Here is a 26,095-nt window from a genome sequence, read left to right on the forward strand (position 1 = left end):
GGCTCTGCACATGGCTGATGCCGAAAGAGTGGCTCACTACGGAGCGGCCATTTTCTACCCAGTGGATCAGAGGCAGAGATGGAGAGGAAATGTTGCCCCCCACCCTGAGGGCGTCTGTTCCCAGGCCCAGCCATCCCCTAGGCTGCTGCATTGCACCCTTGGTTTGGGCAGACATCCTTTTTATATAACAAGTACCTCCTTTTTGCTTAAGTTGGCTTTTATTTCTGTCACTTGCAATCAGAGTCCTAACTAACACAGGGAAAGTTGGGGTAACCAGCCAGAGCCACCAAGTTAAACATTTCCTAAAATTAACCGAAGCATTTGATAGCTTGTACATGAAATAACTATTTAGCTTTGTTCGCTCTCTCTTTCTGTCTCTTTGTTTTCTGCTTCTTCCCTCCCCCACCTCTTACCTCATAGTCACAGCTAGGACATTTTCCAACTTTTCTTCAACATACCAGTCTTTGTGGACTATAAAAAGGAAAACAAACAAGGCTAAATGGCTAGGCCTTTGGAGAAGTCATTCAGTGACGGTCATGATTGCGATAAAATGAAAAGGGTATATCTGCATGCTTTATGGAAGGCTGAACATTTTCAGGTTGAGCTGGATTTTCTTTAACTGACTGGCATGGGGGGCCCCCTAAGTTATGGCAGAGCTGCTGTTGGCAGATGTGCTGAGCTGACAAAGTGTGTACACTCAGGCTGGATCTGCACCAGATCTGAGGGTTCAGAGGAAACAGCTCTGGGGAAAGGACCCATCTAGAATATTGTAAATAATTTTTCCAATTTCCACACCCCTTCTGTAAACAATGAGCATTCTCATTTCTGCTTAAGATGTGCGAAAACCAAGTCTCGGGGTTGAAGAGACTCCCCCGAAGTTAGGTTGTTGCTGACACCCTCCTCTTCTGAGCTGCCCTCTGGACCTCCAAGGAGGGCCTGTAAGGAGGGGCTTCTTGTTCCTTATAGAGAAATGAGGATGGAGATTTCTGTAAACTAAATAGTTTAAGGATGGGTAGGGAGTCCAAGGACTGTGTATTTCTACTCCTTCCCACCTTGCTTAAGTCTCTTTCAAGAGAGTCTGACCACAGTCACCTCCCCCTCCGCAGTGGCCTCCGATATGATCCTCGCTCTTCTGGGGACTCACCACTCTTAACTGGCCTGTTTTCCAAGACTCCTTTCTGCCTTCCGGAAGCCACCGCGAGCCAGAGCGAGCCGCGTCTTTGCGGCCTCTAGTGGTGGAGCTTGAAGCTGCAGGTGTATGATGCGTATTTCTGTTGAGCTGGGCTGTCCCTCTTGGCCTCCCTCGGCGGCACAAGTTCATGAGCATCTGGCTTCATCCCTTGGCAACATTCACAAGGGAGCTTGGACCCCTGAAGCAAGAAATAGAAAGAAAGGTTTACTGGCATTGTGGTGGTTCTTGTTGTCATGGTTGAGACCCCTAGTAAAACACACCTCCCTCTAGGAATTAAAAGTCTTGGCACGAGGGGTGCATGCGTGGTTCAGTGGTAGAAATCCCCCCTGCGTGTGGGAGACCTGGGTTTGATTCATGTCTTTGCACTCCCTCCCCCCCCCCCCCAAAAAGAAGGTCTTAACATGAAGACACCCAAGTAGGAATTTGGAAAGCCACTTGAAACTTTCTAATCTATCACTCCAATGTTTTGGGGGGGTGGGGAGGGGAGGTGGACAGGACTGAAAAATAGCCCTAGAAACCCTTCAATTTCCCTGTGGGCATACAAGGCATCCCTTGGACATATAAACCTGGGGAAACGCTGACTTAGAATACATCAATTTACATTTGTTCCAAAAGGAAAAAGAAATTACAGAAATTGGAAAGCAGTTGTTTAACAATTAAATTCATACAAATTCTTTAAAAGAAGAGAACTTAAAAGCCATAAAATGACCGGGAGAAGGGGGACCTGCCTTTTAAGAATGATCTATTTGTTTACTGAACATTTATTCTGTGACGGCCTTGGTATAAATTTGGCTTCAAAGATTGATTCATTCAGGTCATGTATTTTGGAGGAAGGGGATGGATTAGTTAATAAAGGACGTGTTACTAACTAACCATTTGGAAGAAAATGAGGTTAATGATCAACCTCATGGTCATACATTTCAGAAATTAAAGATTTACATGTTTAAAAAAAAAAGGACACCATAAAAGTACTGGACAAAACACAGTGATTGTTTTTGTAACCTGGCTGGCAAGAAAGGTTTTTCTAAGCATACCACTGGTGAGAGAGAAATAAAAGATTGACAGAGCTCACTTAACATTTCTGAAAGTCAAAAATTGCCATGCACAGAATTAAAAGGCAAGTGATCTTGACATGTACTATTAACCATTTAAAGCATGCATAAGCATCCTCTTCTTTAATTTTACATTTTCTTTGCCATGTGCATGTCATTGCATTTCCACAGAATTTCATCTGAATATATTCTCATGTTTAAATAACTTCTAGTGAGCATCTTATTTCTGCCCAACAAATGTATGTACATAAATTGAGGTTAAATAGAATTTAAATTTCTTGTAGGAAAAAACAAAAGGGTAAAGAATTTGAAACATTCCAATTTCTATAATGAGCTCAGAAAATAGTAAGAAAGGGAAGCAATCTAATGTGTTCTTATGGGATGTATAAGAAAAATATAAATGGTTCCCGGAAAACGTTGGAAATGTTAACTTAGACATAAAGAATACCATAGGCAGATCTGTTTTATTTTTCTGTCATGGCTGTAAGCTAGCTCGTTGCCAGTCTTTTGTTTTAATGCATAATGTTTCTTAAACCATTGTGTGCCTGTTTCTGCCAGATGGAGACCAGGCAGTGGAACTCCTGGTTGGAAGGGCGAAAACGTTTTATTTTTGGTAAAGAATCCCAGAGGACCCTCCAAAAGGGTGCATCCGTCGACACTCCCTCCCACCCCATTGGAAGGTGCCCGTTTCCCCACTTCCTTGTGGAAAGTGGACTCTTCATTTTTGACAGTCCGATGGGGTGGGGAATAGTCTGTCCTACGCCTCCCCTCCGCCCGCCTTTTTTTTTTTTTTCTCAGAGTGAATTACTGTTAGTCCCGGGTGGGAGGAACTTTGATTTGAATCAACCTTTCTCTGCTTCCTGTCCCGGCAGTTCCTGCTCATCTTCCACAAGGCAGCGGAGGGGGCGCTGCAGGAGGACAGTGGCCTGATGGCGCTGGCCAAGCTCTCCGAGGTCGATGTCGCCCTCGCGGGCGTTCAGGGTGCCAAGAACTTCTTCGAAGCCAAGGTAGGTTCTGACCCCGCCCCACCCCCGCCGCGCCCAGCCCCACGCAGCTGGACCGTCTCCTGGGCCCTCCCAGAGCCACAGCCCAAGATTGTATGCCAGCGCAGATGCAGGGAAATGGGGTGGGGGGTGGGGCGTCCGTGTGTAATCGGAATGTTATTCACGTGTCTGTGGGTATGTCTGCATCAGCTGCAAATTCAAACCCGAACCAAACGGTGAAGACATTTGATCCAGGTTTCAGGTTCGAATGGGTGTGCTGCTCCTGGGCTCCAAGACCTGCTCTTGATCTAGACTTTCCTGAAAGCTCCTCTTTCCCCAAAACCACACTTGAGCTACCTGAATAGCTACCTGCACCTTTGCACTTAAACACCTATGCTGTAAACGAGTTACGGGGCCAGAGGAAGGGGTGATGGAATCAGCCTTTGACTGTGGTGAGTGGCTGGGAAGGAATCTCTAGCCCATGGTCCCAGAGACCTTCTGGGTCCTTCCGTTTATTCATGCATTCATCCAGTCTTTAAGCATTTCTTGAGAGCCTACCCTTGGCTGGGCACAAACCTTTTCGTCTCCATGGAGCTCACCTGCAGGAGGAGAGATCAGAAGAGTCCTCCCATTCCCTGCCCAACCAGAGCAATAGGGCACGGTGGGTTAGAGCTCAGACTCTGGGGCCAAACCACCTGCGTTCAGATCCTGCCTCCACTGCTGACCGTGCCATCACCCCATGCCTCGTACAATGGGGATAATAGGGTTGCCATGAGGGTTAAATGAATTAACATATAGTAAGTATTTAGCAACTGCCTGGTGTCCTGTAAGCACTGTGTACACAGTGTGAGCTGTTGGGACTCCCCTATAAGAGACAGGAGTTTTTGCTTATTCCAGGAGCTTGCTCTGAGACAAGGTGTCCTTGGGGACATATCCCGGCCTGCTTAGGCCCCTCTGAAGGGGTCGATCTCTGCTTCTTTGCATTGCTGCTTGGAGACAGATTCCACTCTCTTCTAGAACATACACTGTGGGTTATGGTGGATTCCTGCTGAGTGCCTTTCATCGGACAGCCTCAGGGACAGGCTGTGCCTTGAACACTAGTTCAAGTGTCTGACCCTGAAAGTGGCTTGGCCCTTCCTTGGTGATTTAAAATTGATTCACCAAACCACCATCAAATGCCCTGCTTTGCCAGGCACCACTTTAAGCTGTGAAGATACAACTCCCATGCAAAGGCAAAGCACGTAAAACTTTAACCCTCCCTAAGGGGACAGGCACATGGCCTGGTGGAAAAAGCAAACCCCAGGGTGGAGCAAGGGTTCCTTCTGGTGGGGCTGGATCCATCGAGAGGACCTGTTTATTGATTCCGTCCACACGTGCAGATCTCTTGTGATGCCTTGGCAAGGTCCTCGGCCTGGGACCCTTAGTATTAGCATTACACTTTGGGACCTGCATTCTTCTGAGGCTGCTGTAACAAAGTACCACAAACGAGGTGGCTTAAAACAACAGAAATGTATTCTCTTTCTGTTCTGGGGTCTAGAAATCCGAAATCAAGGTGGGTCATTCTCTGATGGTTTAGGGAAGAGTGCTTCCTTCTTTGCCTCTTCCTTATAAAGGTACCACTCATATTGGACCGATTCAGCATGACCTCAATCATGTTAACTTGATTATAGCTCTAAAGACCAAATAAACCTTTCCAAACAGGTTCTGTGGGTCAGGACTTGAACATACCTATTTGGGGGATGCAACTGAACCCATAACAGGACCCAAGGTCAGTTGGACACTTTTTTAAAATTCTTTGTGGAGACGAAGTGCCACCTGCAGTGGGAAAAGTGTCCCTGTTGACCTCTGTGACTCCATAGGAGCATCTTGGCATTCAGGACCTTTTACACTCCCCTCACCCATCCACCCGCTGTGCCTTTTCTCACCTGTTGTTTCCTCTGCCTGGAATGCCCCACCTTCTCCCTAGAAAACTCCCTTCATTCTGTAAGGCCCGCCCTGAAGAGCTGCCTTCCATTGCTTTCCCAGACCATCTGGGCGGAGAGGGCCCCTCCTCAGTTACGAAAGGGGGTGGAATTATGATTTCCCTGTTGGAGACACTCCTGGCCCCTCTTGGTAAGGGTGTAAACTGACCCAACATTTTGGAGATTAATTTGTCACGTTTCATATCTTTCTGCTCCAGAATTCCACCTCTGGTATTTTGTCCTTCCGAGGCACTCAGACAAATGCACATAGGTGTTTGGACATGAAGTTTCATACTGTGGGGTTGGGAATTGAGAAAATTTGCAAACAACCAAGGCTTCCATTTTCAGGGAATTGGGTCCCCATTGGTTTATCCACACACTGGAATCATCTGCTCCATTAAGGAAGGTGCAGCTGCATGTCTTTGTGGACAAATGTCCAAAGTAATTAAGCAAAATCATATGTTTGAACCCCAATTTTGTTAAATACTGCTCGTTCACACTTGAGAATTACATACTAAATTGTTAGTGATAGTTATGTCTGAAGGACTTAATTTTATATTTTGTGATGCTTTATACTGCAGGAGCATTACTTTTTACAATCAGAAGAAAGGATTAAAAAGAATAGCCGTGTCTTTTTTTCAGCCTGTTAAGTTTATGTGTCTGCGTCCTCAGCCAGATGCAAAGGCCAGGTAGGTGTGTGATCTTTGTAATTCTAGCGCTTGGCATATAATGACCCTGAGTAAACATTTGCCTGCACGATGAATGAAGGACAGTATCATCTTGAGCTTGGGAGAAGGTCATAAAGGAGCTGACATATGCCACCCATGTGTAGAGATGAATGGGGAGTCGCCTTGTAATCAAGCTGGGGAAGGCGTTCCTGTCATGGGAACAGCAGGTGCAAAGGCCCTGAGGCCTTTGGAGACCGATGAGGTGTCCCAATGTGGTTGGGAAGCAGAAGGGAGTGGGGCTGGTGATTTGGCTGGGAATGGAAGCCAAGATGAAAATAGGAAGACCGAGGGATTGGACCAGCGCTCCCCAACCCTGTGACAGGCCATGGCGCATGGGGTGGGTAAATCATGCTGAGCAGGATGGCCCTGCCCACGCCGGCCATGGAGCTCCAGCTGCCCCAGGGTTGAGGGGAGGCCTTCTGGGCACTAGTGGGAGGGTCTGTCTTGGGAATGTCAGGACTTCCCCAGCCTGCTGAGCACCAGAACCACCTGCAGACCAGCCTTCCAGGCCCTGCCTGCATCTATCTGTCATTTCACCAGGGTGGGGCCCAGGCAATGTGTAGCTGAACAAGTTCCACAGGTTGGAAAGCACAGCTGCAGGTACTGGGGAGCCCTCAGGCGGCTTTGAGCGGGGTCTTGCTAGCCTGATCAGTAGGGGAATGCTGTGGGGATGGACTCCTCCCGGGAGAGACTGGACTTTGGAAGGCTGGAGAATTGTAGGTCAGTGAGGATAATGGCAGTGGGGCTTGGGAGGAGGTAGGGATGAATTGAGAAATTCCTAGAACTGGCTTTATCTATTTATGACCACTGGATTAGAAAGGGAGAGGGGCTGATTATACTTTTAATTGAGACAGGCCCCTAGAAGAGGGTGAGTGACTGAGGGGAAAGGTTATGAACTAGGTTTTGGACACGTGTTTAATTCTGAGCTGGCTTCAGGACATTCAAGTGGAGGTGGCCGGTACATAGCATGCCTCGGGAAAGATTGAGGCATGGCAGTAGATTGGGGAGGTTGTTATCACTTGCCAGTACAGATAATGCGACTTAGCCTGGCATAAAAAACACAATACTGTGTTTCTTCGCAGAAGCACTAGGAGCGTTAGGATTGACTGATCATGTGGCTCAAAAAGTTTTTCAAGAACCCAGGTTCTTTCCATCTCTCTGCTCTGCTGTCCACAGAACTGACTGCATTCTATGGTTCATTCCCCTTGGCATGGTGGATGGGTGTCAGTTGGAGCCAGGTACTTCTTGTTCATAGAGAGAGAAGAGAAAGGGGAAGGGAAGTGGGGGGTAATGTGCTCCAGGAACCTCTGCCAGAACTTTCCTGGGAGTTTCCAGCAATCTACCCCTCAAGCCTTTTATTAGCCAGGTTTGGGCCACAGGTTGTATTAGGAATTAGTTAGGAATAAGTTCTATTCCTGTAACAAAGAACCCCCAGTGACAGTGGTTTGAACAAGATAGAAGGTTAATTCTCACCTGTAGTAGTCTGAACATGAGCAACCCAGAGAGGATGTGACGTCTACAGTGTTTGGGACTTGAACTTGTCTGTCTTGTTCTGCCATATCCTAATGTTTTGCTTCTGTCCATCGGCTCCAGGCAGTCTCTTCACCATCAGTCCCACTGCCCAGCCAGCGGAAAGGAAGGAAGGGGCAAGGGAAAGGCATGCCTCTTCATCTGAAGAGCATGACATTGGTTGTAGTTCCTGTTGGACAGAACATGGCCACACCCAGCTCTTTGGGAAGCTACAAAAAGATTTTATTCTGGGGCATCCATGTGTCCATCCATAATTCTGCTACTAGGAAAGGTGGGGATTCTAGATATTGAAGGCAACGGAGTGATCTTGACACCTATCCATTCCTGAACCAACCACTGGCAAGGGTTGGATTAGGCTGTCCTGGAGCCAGGAGCGGGGTCAGTCTCCCCCAGGCCATTGGGCGAAGTGCTGGGGAAGTTTCTCATAGGAAGGAAGAAGGGAGAAAATGGGTGTTTCAGTGACACCCAACAATGCAGATTCATAAGTACAATCTTCATAGGGTACAGACTGAGGCTCTAGAATAAGATGAGATTGACCAGTGGTAGAACATAACGTTGACTGGGCCGCGAGGAAGGCTGGGATTTAAAGCTGCAAGAGAAAAAGGAGTAATCAGAGGTACAAGGAGACCCGGGAGAGAAAATGCTATTTTTGGAGGACAGGAGCGGTTTCAAGAAGAGATTAAATCAGACAGGGCCTAAGCAGGAGTCTAGGACCCGTGGGTCCAGCAGACAGGTCAGTGGAGATTTTGAGAGTCCAGGTTCACTGCTGGGGCCTTGTAAGCCAGATTGCAATAGAATGAGAGGTGAATGGGAACTGGGGAGGAAGAGCCTGTGATTCTGATTTGTGTCTAGAAGATGGGTACAGAAAGCTGGACAGGTGGGGACAGGAGCTGGCATTGAATTTTTTTTTTAATCCTGGAGGAGATGCCAGCATGTTTTTAGGCCGGGGGAGGTGGTCCAGAGGGACAGAGACATGAAGAATAGAGAAAGTGGATGATTCGTGGAACAAGGACTTGGGAGTCATTGAATCTGAGGAGAAATGGACTCAGAGTGGAAAAGAAAGACCCAACATGAAGAGATTGCAATGGCCTCTCCCCACTGACTTGGTCCAGAATGGGGTTAATTGGGGATGTTGTTAACAAATATGAGTGTTAATGATGGCCCAGATTCATGTTTTTTTTAATGCTCACAAACACACTGACGGTAGATGTTGCCCCGTTTTGCAGATAAGGAAATTGAGGCTTATGTAGTGTTTTTTTGTTTGTTTGTTTGTTTGTTTTTTGTAAATATTTTAACTGAGATATCCTCATGCAATACAATCCATCCAAAGTATACAATCAGTGGCTCACGATATCATCACATAGTTGTGCATTCCTCACCATAATCATATTTAGAACATGTGTCACGCCAGAAAAAGAAGTAAAAAAAGAAAATACCCATACATCCCATACCTCTGACCCCCTCCCTCTCATTGACCATACTATTACAATCTACCCAATTTTTTTTTTACCCCTTAGCCTTCCCCCCATTATTTATTTAGTTATTGTCCTTAGTTTTTACTCATCTGTCCATACCTTGGATAAAGGAAGCACCAGCCACAAGGTTTCCACTATCACAGGCTCATGTTGTAAAAGTTATATAGTTATACAGTCCTCTTTAAGAATCAAGGCTACTGGAACACAGCTCAACAGTTTCAGGTACTTCCCTCTAGCCACTCCAATACACCATAAACTATAAAAGAATATCTATATTATGCTTAAGAATAACTTCCAGGATAACCTCTCAACTCTGTGAAATCTCTCAGCCATTGAAAATTATTTTGTCTCATTTTTCTCTTTCCCCTTTTGTTCAAGAAGACTTCCTCAATCTCATGATGCCGGGTCCTGGCTCATCCCCAGGAGTCATGTCTCACACTGCCAGGGAGATTTACACCCCTGGAGTCAAGTCCTGTGTAGCGGGGAAAGTAGTGGTTTATTGATAAATGTTTAGTAACTTGCTCTCTGAGAAAAGTATGTGTGCGTATTTATCTAAATATATCTCTCTATATATATACATACATATTTATAAATGCATACATTTTAAAATAAATTTTACAGTATAAGGGAAAGGTAGCACATGATTTATGAATAATAAAACATACACTACTTTCATTATAGATTGTACATAGCTAATTGATACTCAAACAATGCACTCCTCAATTTTTTTCTTTTATTAATTTTTTAATTTTATTTAAAAATATAACGCCAAGGGTGGGCCACAATGGGTCAGTGGCAGAGTTCCCGCCTGCCATGCGGGAGACCTGGGTTCGGTTCCTGGTGCCTGCCCATGTGAAAAATATATATATACATATATAACACCAAACAAACGCAAACATTTTTAACTTTTGATCATTCCATTCTACATATATAATCAGTAATTCACAATATCATTACATAGTTGCATAATCATCATCATGATCATTTCTTGGAACATTTGCATCTATTCAGAAAAAGAAATAAAAAGAAAACAGAAAAAAATTCATACATACCATATCCCTTACCCCTCCTCTAACATTTCAATCTAAATTATTTTAACATTTGTTCCCCCTATTATTTATTTTTATTCCATATGTTTTACTCATCTGTTGAAAGGTGCGCTCCTTAATTTTTGCTGGACTCTTATCAGTAGCCAACCTCTGATTACAATTGATCAAAGAGCATAGATCCAACACAGATGTTGGTTTGGTCTTTAGTTAAATAGAGTTCGTAAGATAAAAGTGAAATGACTTATGGCAGCACTTTACTCATTCCTCAACGACATAAGCAACTTCTTTGCTGAATTTGATAAACGTTTTCAAATACTGGAAGAATGTTTTCTCAATACTTTGCATCTCTTTACAACGTAAAGACTACAGGTGCCACACACTTTTAAGTATAATCTGCATTTAGCTTTTTCTGCATCATTTCCTTAAGTCTAGAAGATCCTTAAAACAGTAAATCAAACCCTAATTTGTACCACTTCCTGATTTCTGTGGTGTGTGTATTTCCACTGAGGTTGATTTCTAACTTCAGTCCCTGAAGGCAGACTGGGGAAGAGATTCCATCACATGGTATTTCTGCCTACGGAGCCAATAGAAGTGGGTAAATGCCAGGGGCAGAGAGAAGAGTGAAATGTATAAGATAATCAAGAAGTGATGGATTGTGAGCATTTATTCTTTTTGTTTTTAACATAATGTATTTAACTGTAAATTTATTTGATTTAATTTTTAATAATGGCTGTGTTTACTGCCTGAAAATGTCAGGGCGGGTTTGTGAGCAGGGAGCGCACTGTCAGCTCAGCTGGGCACCTGGCTCAGAGGTGAATGAACTGCCGGGAGCCTTGTCCCGCCCCTGCTGACACAGAGGGAGATGGGGAAGGGGTCAGATGTCGGAGCAGTCATTATTGGACGACTGCATTTCTCCGGTTTTTCTGGTGAAGGGAGGGCAAGCTGGGCTGTGGAGAGTGGTGATACCCTGGAGAGGGCTGCAGCTGCATGGGAACCACACAGGAAGAGAAGAAGAAGCTGAGCTCCATGGAAAGCTCAGCCCCAACTGAAAATCCTGATGTCCCAGTGGCCCTGGACACCTTGCTTGCAAGTTCTCTTAAAAAAAAAAAAAAAAAACAGAAACATGTTTTGATCCTGGCAGCAGGAATGGACAAAATCCTTGGTCCAAGGGCGGGTGAGGGATCTGTGGGGTGCAGTGTGTTGGGCAGAGGTGGCAGTCCCTGGGAGCGGCAGGCCTGTGACACCTGTCTAGGATTAACTAGGGGTCACTGTTGGGTTGGAAGGTAAAATGGGGTGAGACCAACACACTCGGGAAGAGGAGCTCAAGTCCCTGGTGGAGAGATGAAGCAGGAGTTATTGGGGGCAAGTTGAGACGAGGGACAAGGACTGGAGAAGGGCTCAGGATTTCAGCCCCGAGCCTGGAGTCCGAGAGTGAGAAGGGCTAGGGTGTGGGCTGGGTGGTACTCCAGGCAATTAAATCCAGTCTGGCGACAGGGACAAGCATTGCAGGACTCCAGTGGGGGAAACCTGGGGTGGGAGCTGCTGCCCCAGGCGGTGAAGGAAGCAGTGAGGCCAGGGCAGTGGCTTGTATGCCTCAGAAACACTTGGGAGATTTGGAAAGCATTTCCCAGGCTCGGCCTCGAGGGATTTTGATTCATCAAGAATAAGAACAACCTACAACCTGCTAATATTCCCAGAGGTATCCTGTCTAATGAAGCAGACCCCAGGTGAAGTGCGGGGAGAATTTAGAAAGTGGATATAGTGATTTTCCTTTGAGATGCTTGAATCCCCACTGGGCTGCCAGAGAGTGTAACCAAATGAAAATCAGAATGGACTAAAGAAAGACATCGTGTGAAACTGTAAATCTCAGTTACAATATTGTGAGAAATGAGTTAAAGAACCAGAGGACAGAATAAAGAGACACTCCCAAAACGTGGAAGCCTAGTAATAGAGAAATGAAAAGATTAGAGAGATGATGAACAAAGGGACATGACAATTCAAACATAATGATGAATTATGATAAACAAATAGAAAATCATTAAAAACTCAATGGGAGAAGTGCTTTTATACAAAAAGCATGGAGACGAGAGGTAGAAAATGTGATGAATTATAAAGACATTTAGAAAGTTGAGGATTCTGCTCTAGTCCCCAGAAAAGACCTAGGCATTAATGGATTTAGGATTAATTCTTCCCTTGATTTTCAATGTTATAAAAATAATTCAGACATATTGGAAAAGAATGTGTCACATTTATTCTCTGAAGTAATTATGATAAAATGACCCATCAGAAGAAATTTTTATATTATCTCATTAATAAAGCTGTAAGAATCTTAAAACAGTAAGAAATAGAGTACAATTATAACATTTAAGGAGATTTCTGATAAGTCTGCTAGGAAAGTCTTAAAATGTATTCATATCATAGATAGATTAAGTAAAAAAGTGATTGCAATTAGCTATCTCAAAAATATTTGAAGTTTAATACCCATTCATGATAACACATTTTAAAATGAGAAAACAAAATGCTTCTTCGATATGATAAAAAGGATATTTACTTCCCTTATAAAAATGTCCAGGAATGCTATAAAGCAGGAATATTAAATAATGTAGTACTACTGGGGATGAGCTGGGACCCAGCATCATGGGATTGAGGAAGGCTTCTTGACCAAAATGGGAAAGAGAGAAATGACACAAAATAAAATGTCAGTGGCTGAGAGATTTCAAACAAAGTCAAGAGGTTATCCTGGAGGTTATTCTTATGCCTTATATGCATATCTCTTTTTAGTTTATGGTGTATGAAAGTGGCTGGAGGGAAGTACCTGCAACTGTAGAGCTGTGTTCCATTTGCCTTTATTCTTTTTTTTTTTTTTGAGAGTCACAGGCTCTTTTTATTTTCACATACCATATAATAATCAAAAATATACAATCAGTGGTTCACAGTGTCATCATAAAGTTGTGAATTCATCATCACAATAGATTTTTGAACATTTTCATTACTCTAAAAAAATAAGAATAAAAATAAATATAAAAAACAACACCCAAAACTTCCCATACCTACTATTCCCTGTATTATTTATTTATTTTTTTGTCTTTATTTTCTTACTCATCTGTCCATAGACTAGACAGAGGGAGCTTCAGTCACAAGGTTTTCACAATCACACAGTCATACCATAAAAGCTATATGGTTAAACAATCATCTTTAAGAATCAAAGCTACTGGATTATAATTCAGCGGTTTCAGGTATTTCCCTCTAGTTCCTTCCATATATCAAAACAGAAAAGGGAAATCTAAATAATGCATAAGAATAACCTCCAGAATATCTTCTCGATTCTATTTGAAATAACTCAGCCACTGAAAGTTTATTTTGTTTCATTTCTCTTCCCCCTTTAGGTCAAGAAACCTTTCTCAATCCCATAATACAAAGACCAGGCTCAACCCCAGAAGTCAGTCCCATGTTGCCAGGGAGATTTACACCCCTGGGAGTCATGTCTTATGTAGGGGGGAGGGCAGTGAGTTCACCTACCCAGTTGGCTTAGAGAGAGAGGCCACATCTCAGCAACAAGAGAGGTTCTCTGGGGGTGACTTTAGGTGTAATTTTAAGTAGGTTTAGACTGTCCTTTGCAGGAATAAGTGTCATGGAAGCAACCCCCAAGATCAGGGGCTTAGCTTATTGATTTGGTTGTCTCCACTGCTTGCAAGAATATCAGAAATTCTCTAAATGGAGAAGTTGAATATTTCCTCCTTGCTCCCCATTCCCCCGAGGGAACTTTGCGAATACTTTATTCACTGCCAAAATTACCCTGGGATCTATCAGGGTATCACACTAACCTGTACAAACCAATAATATCTCACTCCCTACTCAAGGTTCTATGTAATTATGGCGTTTGAATAAACTGACCATACAAGTTAAATTAGTTAGTGTGCTATAGAAAAATATAAAATTTGCACCAAATAAACATTTCTTCCTTTGGTTTCACATAGAAGTTGAAATTTTAATATATACTAAACATCCATTACCCTTTAGTCTGATTTACTTTAGTCTTAACCAGATCAGCTTCATATGTATTTCTAATTGAAGTCTGAACTCTTTTTCAGCTTTTAAAACAGTTGCTGCATGGGGTAATGCTGACTTTCATAACTGCAGAATTCTAATTCTGATTCTTTGGTGTCTCACAGATACCCCAAGTTCCAGGTTATGACCAGGTTATAGATAAAAAGCTCAGCATCTCAGAATTTAGAAATAACAGTTATAACTCAGGAATTGATGTGACTACTGTGAGAACTTACGATCTAGGAACATTTACAATAACTCTTTCCCTTGCCTATCCTCTTGAATTCAATTCTCACAGTTTGCATGTTATAGTTAGTCCATATTAATGAGGCATTATAGTATCTGTCTTTTCAATTCTTTTACTCAATATACTGCCCTCAAGTTTCATTGATCTAATTTCATGTCTTACAACTTCATTCCTTGTTGCAGCTGCTCAGTATTCCATTGTATGTGTACACCACAGTTCACCATTCCATCTGTTGCAAATCATGAATACTATTACCATAAACATCAGTGTGTAAATGTCCATTTGTGTCCTTGATTTCAGTTCTTCCAAGTATATACCTAATAATAGGGTTGCAGGATCATATGCAACCCTATACTTAGCCTTCTGTGGAAATACAACACTGCTCTCCAGAGGAGTTGCCCCATTCTATTTCTCCACCAATGGTGAATAGGTACATCTCTCTTTCCCCATTTTTTCCAGAACTTGTATCTTTCTGTTTATTTTTAAACAGTTTTATTCACACACCATACAGTCCATCCTAAGTAAACAATCAATGGTTCCTGGTATAATTCAGTTATGTATTCACCACCACCATCTATATGAGGACATTTCCATTTCTTCACTCAAGAAAGGCTGATGCTGTCTGGAACACCTCTGTCATCTGGGAAGGCACATGGCTGGCATCTGCTGGTTCCTTGCTCCTGGGCAGCATTGCTTTCAGTCTGTGTATCCTGTAGGGATTCCTCATTTGGCATCTATGGGCCTTCATTTTAGCTCTTCTGGGACACAATTCTGGATTTTGGCATGATTCTCACATGGGCAGGCACATAACTATGTCTGTTGAGCCCTGCATCTCCAAATGTCTGGGTCTCCTGTTGGCTCTGTCAGCTCTGAAGCAGTTGTTCTGCAAGTGTTTGTATCTGCTCTGTCTGCCTTTATTCTTGAGGACGATTGTATAACTATATAGTGTCTACAGCGTGACTGTGTGATTGTGAAAACCTTGTGGCTGAAGGTCCCTTTATCCAGGCTATGGACAAATGAGGGAAAAAATAAAGACAATAAATAAATAATAAGAGGGGATAGCGGTAAAAAGAAAATTGGGTAGATGGAAATACTGGTGGTCAGTGAGAGGGAGGGGTAAGGAGTATAGGATGTAAGGGTTTTTTTGTTTTTCCTTTTCTTTTTCTGGAGTGATGCAAATGTTCTAAAAATGATCACTGTGATGAATGCACAACTATGTAATGATATTATCAACCATTGATTGAATACTTTGAATGGACTATATGGTGCGTGAAGATATCTCAATAAAGATTTTTTTTGAAAATAATGATGTACTATATGTGCAGAAATAAACCAGTTAGTGGAAGAGAATAGAAAATATAGAAACTTGTCTCCTTCATGTGAGAATTTGGTATATGAAAAAGATAGTTTTTAAATCAGTGGAAAAATAATGGACCATTCAATTAAAGGTGTTGAGGTAATGGCGATCTACTTAGGAAAATGAAGCAAAGTTCCTACTTTATACCCCTCGCTTCACATAAATTCCAAGTGACTTAAAGAGACACCCCCAAAAGAGGCATGTGTGAAAACAAAACCATAAAAGTATTACAAGAAAACAGAGGAAAATGGATTTAAAAGCTTGGGATATAGAAGACTTTCTTAAGTGTGACATAAAATGCAAAAGCCACAAAGGAAATGGCTGACAAATTTGATTATTATCGAAATTGAAATTATTTATATGACCCAGGATATCATAAAAGTTTAAAGAGAAGCAGAAGACTGGAGAAATAATAAAAAATATATATACCAAGGGAATAATATCCTGATTATATAAAGAACTGGAAATTCAAAACCAAACCAAACCAACAGCTGAATAGGAAAATGGGCAAAGTATAGAAACGGAAGAGGAAATAAAACAAGGTGCCAAATTTTTTTCTTTTTTCTTCTGCCCGTCAGATTGGCAAGAAGGGAAAAGGTGCATGTGTAGTGTTAGCAAGGTTGCTGGGAAATGAGCAGTTTCACTCGCTGGTGGTAGGGCTGTAGATTGGAAATGGCCACATTGGAGAGTGATTTGGCAGTCTTTGTTACAATAAAGTACACACCCAATGTGCTGTTTGGAAAATTTCCCAAATTGATAATACCTGGAGAAACTAGAATAGAAGATTTTAAGATGGACTTTTCTGATGTGTCCTTATTGGACACAAATTAGATTTTAGAAAAATGAAGGGCATCCCATTCACCATACCAACAAAAAACATGTGAAGCATATTTAGAATGACAGCCGAGAGAGAACAGAAAAATTACCGGCAATATAAAAGCTGCACTGAATAAAACCTGAAGCATTCAGGGAAAATTGTACATTAAATTGGTCCCTTTGCCACAGGCTTAAGTTTGCAGATTGATCTGATCCCAGTCAAAATCCAAGCGGGGTTTCCTTTTGTTTTGCTTTTTTCCCCCTAGAATTCAACAATTTTGTTGTGAAATCAAAGGGGGAGAGAAAAGTGAGTGTGCTGGTTTGGAAGGATGTATGTCCCCTAGAAAAGCCATGTTTTAATCTAAATCCCATTTCATAAAGGCAGAATAATCCCTATTCAATACCGTATGTTTGAAACTGTAATCATATCATCTCCCTGGATATATAATTTAATCAAGAGTGATTGTTAAGCGATTAGGTGATGACATGTCTCCACCCATTTGGGTGGGTCTTGATTGATTTATTGGAGTCTTATAAAAGAGGAAACATTTTGGAGAATAAAAAGTGATTGAGAGAGAGCAGAGCAGAATGACATCGCCACATAAGCAGAGTCCACCAGACAGTGACCTTTGGATGAAGAAGGAAGACACCTCCCAGGGAGCTTCATGAAATAGGAAGCCAGGAGAAAAAGCTAGCAGATGACGCCGTGTTCGCTATGTGCCCTTCCGGCTGAGAGAGAAGCCCTGACTGTGTTCGCCATGTGCCTTCTCACTTGAGAGAGAAACCCTGAACTTCATCAGCCTTCTTGAACCAAGGTATCTTTCTCTGGATGCCTTATGTTCTAGTTTGCTAGCTGCCGGAATGCAACACACTAGAGACGGATTGGCTTTTAATAAAAGGGGATTTATTTCGTTAGTTCTTCAGAGGAAAGGCAGCTAACTTTCAACTGAGGTTCTTTCTTACGTGCAAAGGCATAGGACGATCTCTGCTGACCTTCTCTCCAGGCCTCTGGGTTCCAGCAACTTTCCCCGGGGTGATTTCTTTCTGAATCTCCAAAGGCCTGGGCTGAGCTGTGAGTGCTGAGATGAGGAATGCTGTGCTGCTTAGGCTGTGCTACTTTGAGTCTCTCATTTAAGCACCAGCCAGTTAAGTCAAACATCATTCATTACAGCAGGCCCGCCTCCTAGCTGACTGCAGATGTAATCAGGAACAGGTGAGGTTCACACACCATTGGCTCATGTCCACAGCAACAGAACTAGGCACCTTCAACTGGCCAAGTTGGCAACTGAATCTAACTACCACACCTTAGATTGGACATTTCTATAGACTTGTTTTAATTGGGGCATTTTTCTTGGCCTTAGAACTGTAAACTAGCAACTCATTAAATTCCCCTTTTTGAAAGCCCTTCCATTTCTGGTTTATTGCATTCCAGCAGCTAGCAAACTAGAATAGTGGGTAACACATCTAGTTAGTTTATGATTGAATTGTGTCCCCCGCAAAAGATAGATTGAAATCTAACACTCAATCCTGCGGATGTGATGCTATTTGGAAATTGGATTTTTGAGGATGCTGTTAGTTAAAGTGAGGCCAGAGTGGATTAGGGTGGGTTCTACTGCACCTTGTCAATAGGAGGCCGAGAAGACAACATTGTGGCGGAGGCAGAGATTGACTTATTCCAGAAGCGAAAAAACGCTGACACCGTGATTGGAATTTTTCTCCTTCAGGACTGTCAGCGCATTTCAGTTGTTTGAAGCAACCCAGTTTGTGATACATTATTAAGGCAGCGCTGGAAGAATAAAATACGCAGGGGATGTTAAACAATATCCTGCAAAAGAAGTAGAAAGTCCAACTCTGCCAGGAGGAGAAACACAGCGATGCACAGCGATGTGTCGTTGGTGATCATAGAAAGCCAGCTTCTGCAGACTGGGGGGGAAAGGCCTACGGCTGGCGGCCCTGCTCCCCGGGTTCCTGGGCCACGTGGTCCGCTGACTCCTGAGTCTCTCCCGAGCTTTTCCTCCCCGCCCTTATTCCTTGGTCGCTTTGTCCTGTTTCTCTGCAGGTCCAAGCCTTGTCTTCTGCCAGTAAGTTTGAAGCGGAGTTAAAAGCCGAGCAAGATGAGCGGAAGCGAGAGGAGGAGGAGAGGAGGCACCGCCGGGCAGCCTTCCGGGAACTCAAGGCGGCTTTCAGCACCTAGAGGGCCGACCTCCACCTGCGTCCACAGCTGGGCCTCCAGACCCCCCAGGAGAGAGGGCCGAGCCTCTTCCCCCACGGCCGCCCCTCACACTCACACCCACCATCCAGTGCAGGCTCTGTAGACAGCCTCGTTGGGGTGCTGGGGCTGGGTCCTGAGATGGCCCACGGGCCTCCACGCCCCTCTCTTCTACCTTCATTCCTCTGTCCTTCTCTAGCAGCCAGAACTCACTCGCCTCTTCTTGGCAATCTTTGCTTTTTCCTTGTCCCTTTGCCATTCTGCATCAGAGAGCGGCGTGTTGTGTGGATTTGTGCAGATTTTCTTTCTTCCGTGGCCCTTCTTGTAGATAGTACAGTCCGCGGGGCTCTGTGATTTTCTCGTCGCCCATTTTCTCGGGTGCTTCTTCTCTGCACCTCTCTCCTTTGTTCCCCATCCGATTTCTGTGTTCTCACACCTAGTTGGTTGGGCTGCTTGTTCTGGCATCTTCTCTCCTTTGGTGCCGCTGGGGTTTAAGGGAAGCCAAAATGGACCACCCCCCAGCCTCTCTCCATTGCCGCTCACACTCCCCAGGAGTCCATTCTCTTCTCCTCTATTCATATTTTCCCATTTCAGCCTTTTTTCCCCACTTTTAGATACCAAGCTCCTTAATTGTGAGAATGCAAGTCATTAGACATAATACCGACTAGAAATCCCGTCCAACCCTGACTGTACACAAATTATATTACAGTCAAACCCTGACGTTCCTAACTGACAGCTCCCCAAATTCAGGACCATCCTTCTCATCTCGCCAATTTGCAGCATCTGCTTCAAGGCATGGAGATGGAGGCGGTCTTAACCACATCACAGGTGTTTATTCATTGAGAGCTCCTGGGATCGCACGCAGATCCTGGGGCTCGCTGCATTAAAAAATATATGTATTCCTAATGTAATATTTATTACTCTCTTTTGTAACTGCTGCCTTTATAATAAAGAAAACATCTGCATTTCTATGTCCAGCTGTTTCTACTTAAATAAACTGTTTAACTTTGCCACATCAGTGTACTTCTAGTCTTTTTTAAACCGAGGGAGAGAAGAGTTTTCTAGAGGGGCCAAGTCCAGCCCAAGGCTTCTGTTTAGTACAAGAGTTCCTGAGACACAGTTAGAAATGGTACCTAGAGGGGTGGATTTCACAGCTGCTGCTCCCCCTGCCCATCCCGGATGATGCTTTCAGCTGCAAGTAAAATCAGTGGCTTGATTTCTTTTGCCTCCTGAATCCCTTTGACACGCTAATGATGTCAATGCCTGCCCTCCGCCCCCATAATTCCAGCATATTTGGGCGACTGTGGTGAGATGCTAGTTCTAAGAAAACATCCTTAGCACCCTAGGATGGAGCATTCTGTTTGCACCAACCCAAGCCCTAAGACTCAAGGTTCTCAGGCATTGATTTCCAGCTCGGGTCACCTTCTGACCTCTGCCCCCATCAGAGGACACGGACTAGAAGACAAAATGGAGTCAATACTGCAATTCCCTCCAAAACCCACTGCAGCTTTACATGTCCCAAACTGAACAAGGGGGTCCACATGAGAACTGCACTCCTGATTGCAAGTGATAGAAAATGTAGTATAAAAGGACTTTGGGCAAAAAGGACAAATATCGGGTCAAGTAACTACAGAGGCAAGTGGCAGGACTGCTTTGTCCCTTCTTGAACACGAGGCCCTGAAGCTGTTCTCACCCCAAGGTCCCATCCTCCATCCCCATGACTGCATGTGGCTCAGCTGTCATTATTCTTTCCTGGTCTACAGTGGTCTTCTAACTGGTTTCTCCGTCCTCATTTTGCCCTGATCATCCACCCTGAAACGCTAATCATCTCCTCTACAATTTTGTGCTCTTACCCTGTTCACCTCTCCTGCCCCTCCTCCCTTCCCTGTTTCCTTTGAAACTGTTCGAACCAGGTGTTCAGTGAGACTAGCAGTTCCTGGAAAGTGTCACACCTCCAGGCTTTTGCACACACTGCTTCTTCTGCTTGGCACTCCCTCCTGCCCTCCCACTGGCACACAGCTACTCATTGTCTATGACCAGGCTCAGAGGTTATCTTCAGGAAGCTTCCTTGAGGCTCCCAGGCCAGGTGAGGTGCTCCTTCTCAGGGGTCCCATTCCACCCTGAGTTTTCGTCTATTGTAATCCACTCAGCATTATGCAGCCTCCTTGCTTCTTTGCCCCCCTCTTTGGACTACAAAAACTCTGCCTTACCCACTGCCACCAGCCTAGCACATTGCCTGGCATGGACCAGGCACCCCTTCCATGTTTGTTTCACAAAGACTTTCCAGGTTTGGTGGGAGAAGAGAGAAGGGCAAGATGGGACCTAAGCATCCTCACACGGAGTCAGGGTAGACAGCGCTGAAGGTGAGGACACCAAAGAATGAGGGTACAATCTTTCTCACTGTCAGAGTAGTGTCTACGAAGCCCTCCTTTGAATAGGGAGGTTCCTCTGGAAGCTGCGTGATGTGCTGGGATTTGGAAAAAGACTCTGGTAATTTAATAATTTAGCCCCCCTGAGCCTGTGTTTCCCCACCTGTAAAATGGAGGTGGTGGTTTCCTACCTGGTATGTTTCATGGCCGGCATATACTTGGTGCTCAGGACATTTGGGCCCCTCTCAATCCTCCACACTCCACTGTTGCAACACTGTCCCCTCCAGAGTCCTGGGTCCCTCAAGTCAAGTCCAAGGGATCCTGTCCTGGCTGGCTCAGAAATGTTCAAAGTTCCACCTTTAAGAGGTAGCAGCTGTCTGTCATGCTTTCCCTGTTATAAGTGGTCCTGGCCGCTCCACTGCCTTGGCCCCAAGTGCAGGTGTTCACTCATTCAGCTCCTCTGTTCTTTTTTTTTTTGCATGGGCAGGCTCCGGGAATTGAACAGGTCTCTGGCATTGCAGGCAAGTATTCTGCTACTGAGCCACCATGGCACACTTTGAAGTCCTCTCCCAACCAGTCCAGGATGATTTCAGCCAATTCTGCTCACTTGTCCTGGCCTTTGTAGTCGGCAGCCACTGAGCACTCCAGGCCTGATGTGACCTGACATCTGTGGCCTTGTTCCTGTTTCCATTTCTCCTTGCTGACCCTACTGTCCACCAGGCCATATGCCTGCCCGCCCTAGGTTGACTGTGGAAGAACGATTGTCCTCTGGGGCCCATAGTGGTGGTGGTGGGCTAGGGTGTCAACTTAGGACCCTATAACATAGGGAGATGCTGAGGCTGGGACCTTACCAGGGGTCAGGTTCTCTGTTCCCCTTCTTTCCCAAACCACTCACTTTTGGCACTCTGCTGTGCTGTATCGCTGGGAGTGTATGTTGCAGTTATGTCTTTAAAGGACAATTTGGGAGCTATCATAATTGTATCTGTATTAGTTCTTTATGGTTGCATAGCAAATCACCCACAACTTGATAATTTAAATCAACAATCAATGTTTATTATCTCACGCAGTCTCTGAGGATCAGGAATTGGAAAGCAGTTTAGCTGGGTGGTTCTAGCTCAGGGTCTTCCATGAGGCTGCTGTCAAGATGTTGGGGGGATGCTGTCATCTGAAGGCTCAACTGGGGCTTGAGGGTCCTTTCCCAAGGGGGTCACAGGTTGGTGCTGGCTATCGGCAGGAGGTCTCAGCCACATTCCATGTGAAGCTCTCCCTGGGGCTGCTTGAATGTCCTCACGACATGGCAGCTGGCTTCCCGCAGAGACAGTGATCCAAGAGAGAGAACGGTAAGCGACAATGTCTTTTAGGACCTAGCTTCAGAAGCCAGGCTGTTGTTTGTTCCCCTAATATCTTATTTTTACACAGGTCAGCCTTGATGGCGAGAATCACTGAGAGCCATCTTGGAAGCCGACTCCAGAATCAACCAGAGTTCTCAACTGCAAGGAAGAGAATCTAAGCTGGACTGGTTTCAGCAGAAAAGGAATTGAATGAAAAGACACTGGGGACCTCTCAGGGTTGGGGGAAAGGATGGAGGCAGGCTAAGGGAAGAGACAGGAAGCCAGGCAGCTGGAGCCATAGTCGAAAGCACTCTGTGGGCCTTGCCTCTCCAGGTCACTTACTCCAGATTCAGAGGCTGAAGCTGAGCTCGGTCATGTGCTGCTGCTACACGTGGGGGTCGGGAGGAATAGTGTCTGGACTTTTTGTCTTCTGTAAAGGGAAGCAGGTTCTGCCTCTCATCAAGATTTTTATTTATCTAAAATATAGGAAAGTATTTCAGATGTGGGACAGTCATGAAAGAATAGCAGTTGTCCACTGCACTCATGAGCTTTTTTTTTTTTTTCAAAGAGAGAGTTTATTACTAGGCACGTAGTAGGAGAGCAGATGGCCTAGTGGCCCAAAATCCGTCTCCCCAAACTGTCACTCATGAGCTTTGATCCAGGAATTTTACTTCTGGGAATTTATCCTAGAGGCAAATATAAAAAGGAACAAGGATATGTATATCTGTCTGTCTATCTATCTATCTGTCTGTCTGTCCATCATCATCTATCTAGCCAGCATTGTTTGTAAGAGTAAAATGCTGGAAACAATCTGGTTGTCAATCAACAGGAATCAGTTAAGTATGTTATGATGCATCCACTTACAGGAACCCTACTAGACAGTCATTAGAAAAAAATGTGCATAATAGCCAAAAGGTGAACAGCTTAAATGTCATCGATAGATGAACGGATAAACAAAACACGGTCCAGCACATCCATATACAATGGAGTACTACTCAGCCATAAATAGAAATGAAGTTCTCATACATGCTACAACATGGATGAATCTTGAGAACCTTATGTAAAGCAAAATAAGCCAGACATGAAAGGACAACTGTTCCATCATTATATTTAAATGGATGCATTCCTAGAGACAGAAGGTAGAGAAGAGATTTCTAGGGGCTAGGGAAAAGGAAAATGGGGGTTATTGTTTAATGGCTACAGAGTTTTGGGGTGATGAAAAAATTTTAGTAATGAAAGATGGTGATGGTAGCTCAACATTGTAAACATAATACCGCTACTGAATAGTAAGTACACTTAAGAATGGTTAAAATGGCAACTTTTATGTTTTATATATATGTTAGCACAATAAAAAAATATGAAGGATCCAAGATAAATTCTTGTCTTGGAAGATCCACCATCACTGCCGCCTCCACTACTGCTGCACCAGCTCATAAAAAAAGAGAGGAATCTGACAGAAAGAAGATAAGGTAAGAAGAGCAGTTAAACATGCATATGGGAACCCTTTGGGGCAGCAGGAATACGAAGCCCTAAAAATGCAAAAGATTCAGGAGAAACTGAAGTAACACTTTGGGGTACATCATGGGGCACTTAGGTGAAAGGATACATTGCTGTATCTCTAAGATTTTTTGTGTGTCTGTGATTTAGTCGTCTGTATACGTCTGAGGTTGGGAATGAGATAAGGATCAAAAATGTGAAAGTGTTTTATAATTTAAAATGTTTTAAAATAATTATCACCTGTTCCATAATCATCTCCTTGCTGTTTGCCCAGCTGTCACGTATGGTATCTTCAGGTGCTCTCTTACTTGTGTTTTTTTTTTGTTCCTTTGACTTTCAGACCTGTATTAAACCTATTAAGGGTCCTGATTTGAGAGGCCACTGCCCTTTCTACTACCCATTCCATCCTCCCTTTTCTCCCACTTATGAAATTCTGTATCTTCTCTTTCTCATCACCCATTCTTTCCTAATCCTCTCTGCCCTGCAGACAGTTCTAGTTGCCAAAACAATGGCTGTTTCCCTGGCCCCATTCTCCTTGACCCTTCTGCAGATCTGGCGCTGCTGCCCTACCTCTTCCTTCCATCTGACACTGGCTTCTGGTTTGACCCAGGTCCTCCTGTCCCTTCTTTCTGTCGGTCAGTGACACCTTTTCCTCCCACGAGGTGTCCCACGGGCATTAGCTCCATGCTCTCCTCTACATTGGTTGATCGTGATTCCCCTTGATTTCTAACATCTTGAGCTCTTTGGAGGACTCTCAGATCTGTAGGTCTAATCCCCTCTCTTCTCTTTCAGTTCACATTGCCTCTTCAACCTTTTAGGTGAGTTCCAGTCACTGTTGTTATGTAACAAATTACCCCCACCATTTTATTCTGCTCATGGATTTGGTGGATCAGGAATTCAGTCAGGGCACCAAAAGGATGCTTGCCTCTGCCTCACAGTTGGAGGTGACTCAACAGCTCAGAGTTGGAATCATCTGGTGGTGTTTTCAATCAAATGTCTGGCTGCTGATGCTGGCTGTTGGCTGGAACTTCCATTGGGGCTTTTTTAAAAACAAAACAAAACAAAACAGTTTTATTCACACACCATACAATCCATCCTCAGTGTACAATCAATGGCTCCCAGTGTAATCACTTGTATGCATTAAACACCACAATCTAAAAGAGAACGTTCCCATTTTTTTCCAAAAGAAAAAGATCCCATAACCCTCCCTTTTATCCCCCTATTATTGACATTTAGCTTTGGTATAGTGCCTTTGTTTCAATTAATGAAAGAATATTATAGTGTTACTGTTAGCTATAGACCTTAGTTTGTATTAATTGTATTTTTCCCATATAACATCTCATTTTTAACACCTGGTAATAGTGACATACTTTTGTTCTAGTTTATGTAAAAACTTTCTTATATTTGTACAATTAGCTATCATCATCGTCTACTCCACATTTCACTAAGGTATTCAGTCCCAGTTTTTATCCTCTAGTTTTCCTTCCGGTGACATGCATGCCCCTAGGCTTCCTCTTTCAAGCAACTCATACTCAGCTTTGCTCTTTATACTTACAATATTGTGCTACTATCACACAGTATTGTGCTATTCATTTCCACACCTTTACAATCAACCTTTTTATAAAAGTTTATTTATTTTTTATTTATGATACATAACTGCATACAACACAAGCATTCTTATCACATGGTCGTTCTGTTCTTGTTATATAATCAATAGCTCACACTATCGTCACATAGTTTATATTCATCATCATAATTTCTTAGAACATCTGCATCAATTCAAAAAAAGCAATAAAAAGAAAACAGAAAAAAATTCATGCATACCATACCCCTTGCCCCTCCCCTTCAACAATCACCAGCATTTCAATCTACTAAATTTATTTTAACATTTGTTCCCCCTATTATTTATTTATTTTTAATCCATGTGTTTTACTTGTCCATCGATAAGGTAGACAAAAGGGGCATCAGACACAAAGCTCTCACAACCACACAGTCACACTGCAACAGCCATATATCATCATCCAATTATCATCAAGAAACATGGCCACCGGGGCACAGCTCCACATTTTCAGGCAGTTCCCTCCAGTCTCGCCATTGCATCTTAACTAAACAGGTGATAACTATTTAATGCGTAAGACTAGCCTCCAAGATAACCTCTTGACTCTGTTTGGAATATCTCAGTCATTGACACTTTATTTTGTCTCATTTCACTCTTCCCCCTTTTGGTCGAGAAGATTTCCTCAATCCCTTGA

At 43.7% G+C, this 26,095-nt stretch overlaps 1 protein-coding gene across 1 annotated transcript in view; it reads left to right on the plus strand.

Annotated features, from left to right (window-relative positions):
• The window catches only part of EFHD1 (EF-hand domain family member D1), a 69,060-nt gene extending 49,408 nt beyond the window's left edge, over nt 1-19,652 (plus strand). Inside the window, exons 3-4 of the mRNA XM_077152065.1 lie at nt 3,117-3,251; nt 18,497-19,652. Coding sequence (XP_077008180.1) covers nt 3,117-3,251; nt 18,497-18,631 — 270 coding nt within the window. The 3' untranslated portion in view covers nt 18,632-19,652. The remainder of the gene's footprint in view (nt 1-3,116; nt 3,252-18,496) is intronic.
• The last annotated feature ends 6,443 nt before the right edge of the window (nt 19,653-26,095 follow it).

The sequence above is a fragment of the Tamandua tetradactyla genome, chromosome 3, assembly GCF_023851605.1.
Source record: "Tamandua tetradactyla isolate mTamTet1 chromosome 3, mTamTet1.pri, whole genome shotgun sequence".
In the NCBI taxonomy this organism is placed as follows: Eukaryota; Metazoa; Chordata; class Mammalia; order Pilosa; family Myrmecophagidae; genus Tamandua; species Tamandua tetradactyla.